General features: G+C 62.3%; 1 protein-coding gene across 1 annotated transcript in view; it reads left to right on the top strand.

Moving 5' to 3' along the window:
* Nucleotides 1-93: 93 nt before the first annotated feature.
* The window catches only part of LOC104168999, a gene marked incomplete at both ends in the record, with an annotated part of 2,292 nt that continues 616 nt past the window's right edge, over nt 94-1,769 (top strand). Inside the window, one exon of the mRNA XM_009709802.1 lies at nt 94-1,683. Coding sequence (XP_009708104.1) covers nt 94-1,683 — 1,590 coding nt within the window. The remainder of the gene's footprint in view (nt 1,684-1,769) is intronic.

Here is a 1,769-nt window from a genome sequence, read left to right as displayed (position 1 = left end):
TTGTCACTGGAGGTGGCCCCGTGGGGACAGAGGCCATCACTGACCCACGAGAGGCCACCGTTGATGCAAGGGACGTCCCCTTTGTCATTGGAGATGACCCCGTGGGGACAAGAGAGGTCTTCATTGACTCAAGAGAGGCCACCGTTGACGCAAGGGACGTCCCCTTTGGAACTGGAGGTGGCCCCGTGGGGACAACAGAAGCCATCATTGACTCAAGAGAGGCCATCGTTGACAAGAGAGGTGACACCCGGGGTGCAAGGGACGTCCCCTTTGGAACTGGAGGTGGCCCTCTGGGGACAAGAGAGGTCTTTGCTGAATCAAGAGAGGCCACCGTTGACGCAAGGGACGTCCCCTTTGTCACTGGAGATGACCCCATGGGGACAAGAGAGGTCTTCGTTGAGTCAAGAAAGGTCACCGCTGACAAGAGAGGTGACACCTGGGGCGCAAGGGACGTCCCCTTTGGTATCGGAGGTGGCCTCGTGGAGACAAGAGACGTCATCCTTGATGCAAGAGAGGCCACCGTTGACAAGAGAGGTGACACCCGGGGCACAAGGGACGTCCCCTTTAGAACTGGAGGTGGCCCCGTGGGGACTACAGAGGCCACCGTTGACACAAGGGACGTCCCCTTTGTCACTGGAGGTGGCCCCGTGGGGACAAGAGAGGTCTTCGTTGACGCAACAGAGGCCACCGTTGACAAGAGAGGTGGCACCTGGGGCACAAGGGACATCCCCTTTGGAACTGGAGATGGCCCCGTGGGGACAAGAGAGGCCACCGTTGAGTCAAGGGACGTCCCCTTTGTCACTGGAGGTGGCCCCGTGGGGACAAGAGACATCATCGTTGATGCAAGAGAGGCCACCGTTGACAAGAGAGGTGACACCCGGGGCACAAGGGACGTCCCCTTTGGCATCGGAGGTGGCCCCGTGGGGACAAGAGACGTCATCGCTGATGCAAGAGAGGCCACCGTCGACGCAAGGGACGTCCCCTTTGGGACTGGAGGTGGCCCCGTGGGGACAAGAGACATCACCATTGACCCCCGAGATGGCAGCGGCGACACGACCGCCAGCCCCACGGGGCCAAGAGGTGCCACCACTGACACGAGAGGTGACATCGGGGGCACGAGGGACATCCCCTTCGGCACCTCAGACGGTCCCGTGGGGACAAGGGATGTCACCTTTGACACCCGAAACGGTGCCTGGGACACAAGGGACGTACCCTTTGGCACCAGAGGTGGCCCTACGGGGACCAGAAAGGCCACCGCTGACGGGCGAGGTGGCATCTTCGGCACCAGAGACGTCATCGTGGGGGCAAGAGATGTCACCTTCGAGAGGAGAGACAGTGCCCAGGACACAAGGGACGTCCCCTTTGGCAGCAGAGGTGGCCCCACGGGGTCAAGAGATGTCCCCTTCGACACCAGGGATGTCCCCATGGGCGCAAGAGATGGCACCTACACGAGAGGCGTCACCCGGGGCACAAGGGACGTCCCCTTGGGCATACGAAATGTCCCCTTTGGTCCACGCGAAGGTGCCCGGGGCACACGGGACGTCCCCTGTGGCACCAGAGATGTCCCCACGGACACGAGAGACGTCATCTACCCCACCAGAGATGGCACCTGGGGCACAAGGGACGTCCCCTTTGTCACCAGAGACGTCACCTTCCTCACGAGGGACGTCCCCGTGGACAGACGTGACAGCACCCGGGGCACCAGGGACGTCCCCGAGGGAGGGTTTTCCCCAGGGGGGTCCTTGGGGACCCCCGCCAGGGTCCCCCTT

The sequence above is a fragment of the Cariama cristata genome, unplaced genomic scaffold, assembly GCF_000690535.1.
Source record: "Cariama cristata isolate BGI_N322 unplaced genomic scaffold, ASM69053v1 scaffold9861, whole genome shotgun sequence".
Classification (NCBI taxonomy): domain Eukaryota; kingdom Metazoa; phylum Chordata; class Aves; order Cariamiformes; family Cariamidae; genus Cariama; species Cariama cristata.
The sequence above is the reverse complement of the archived record's forward strand: the minus strand, read 5'-3'. Positions and strand labels throughout refer to the sequence as shown.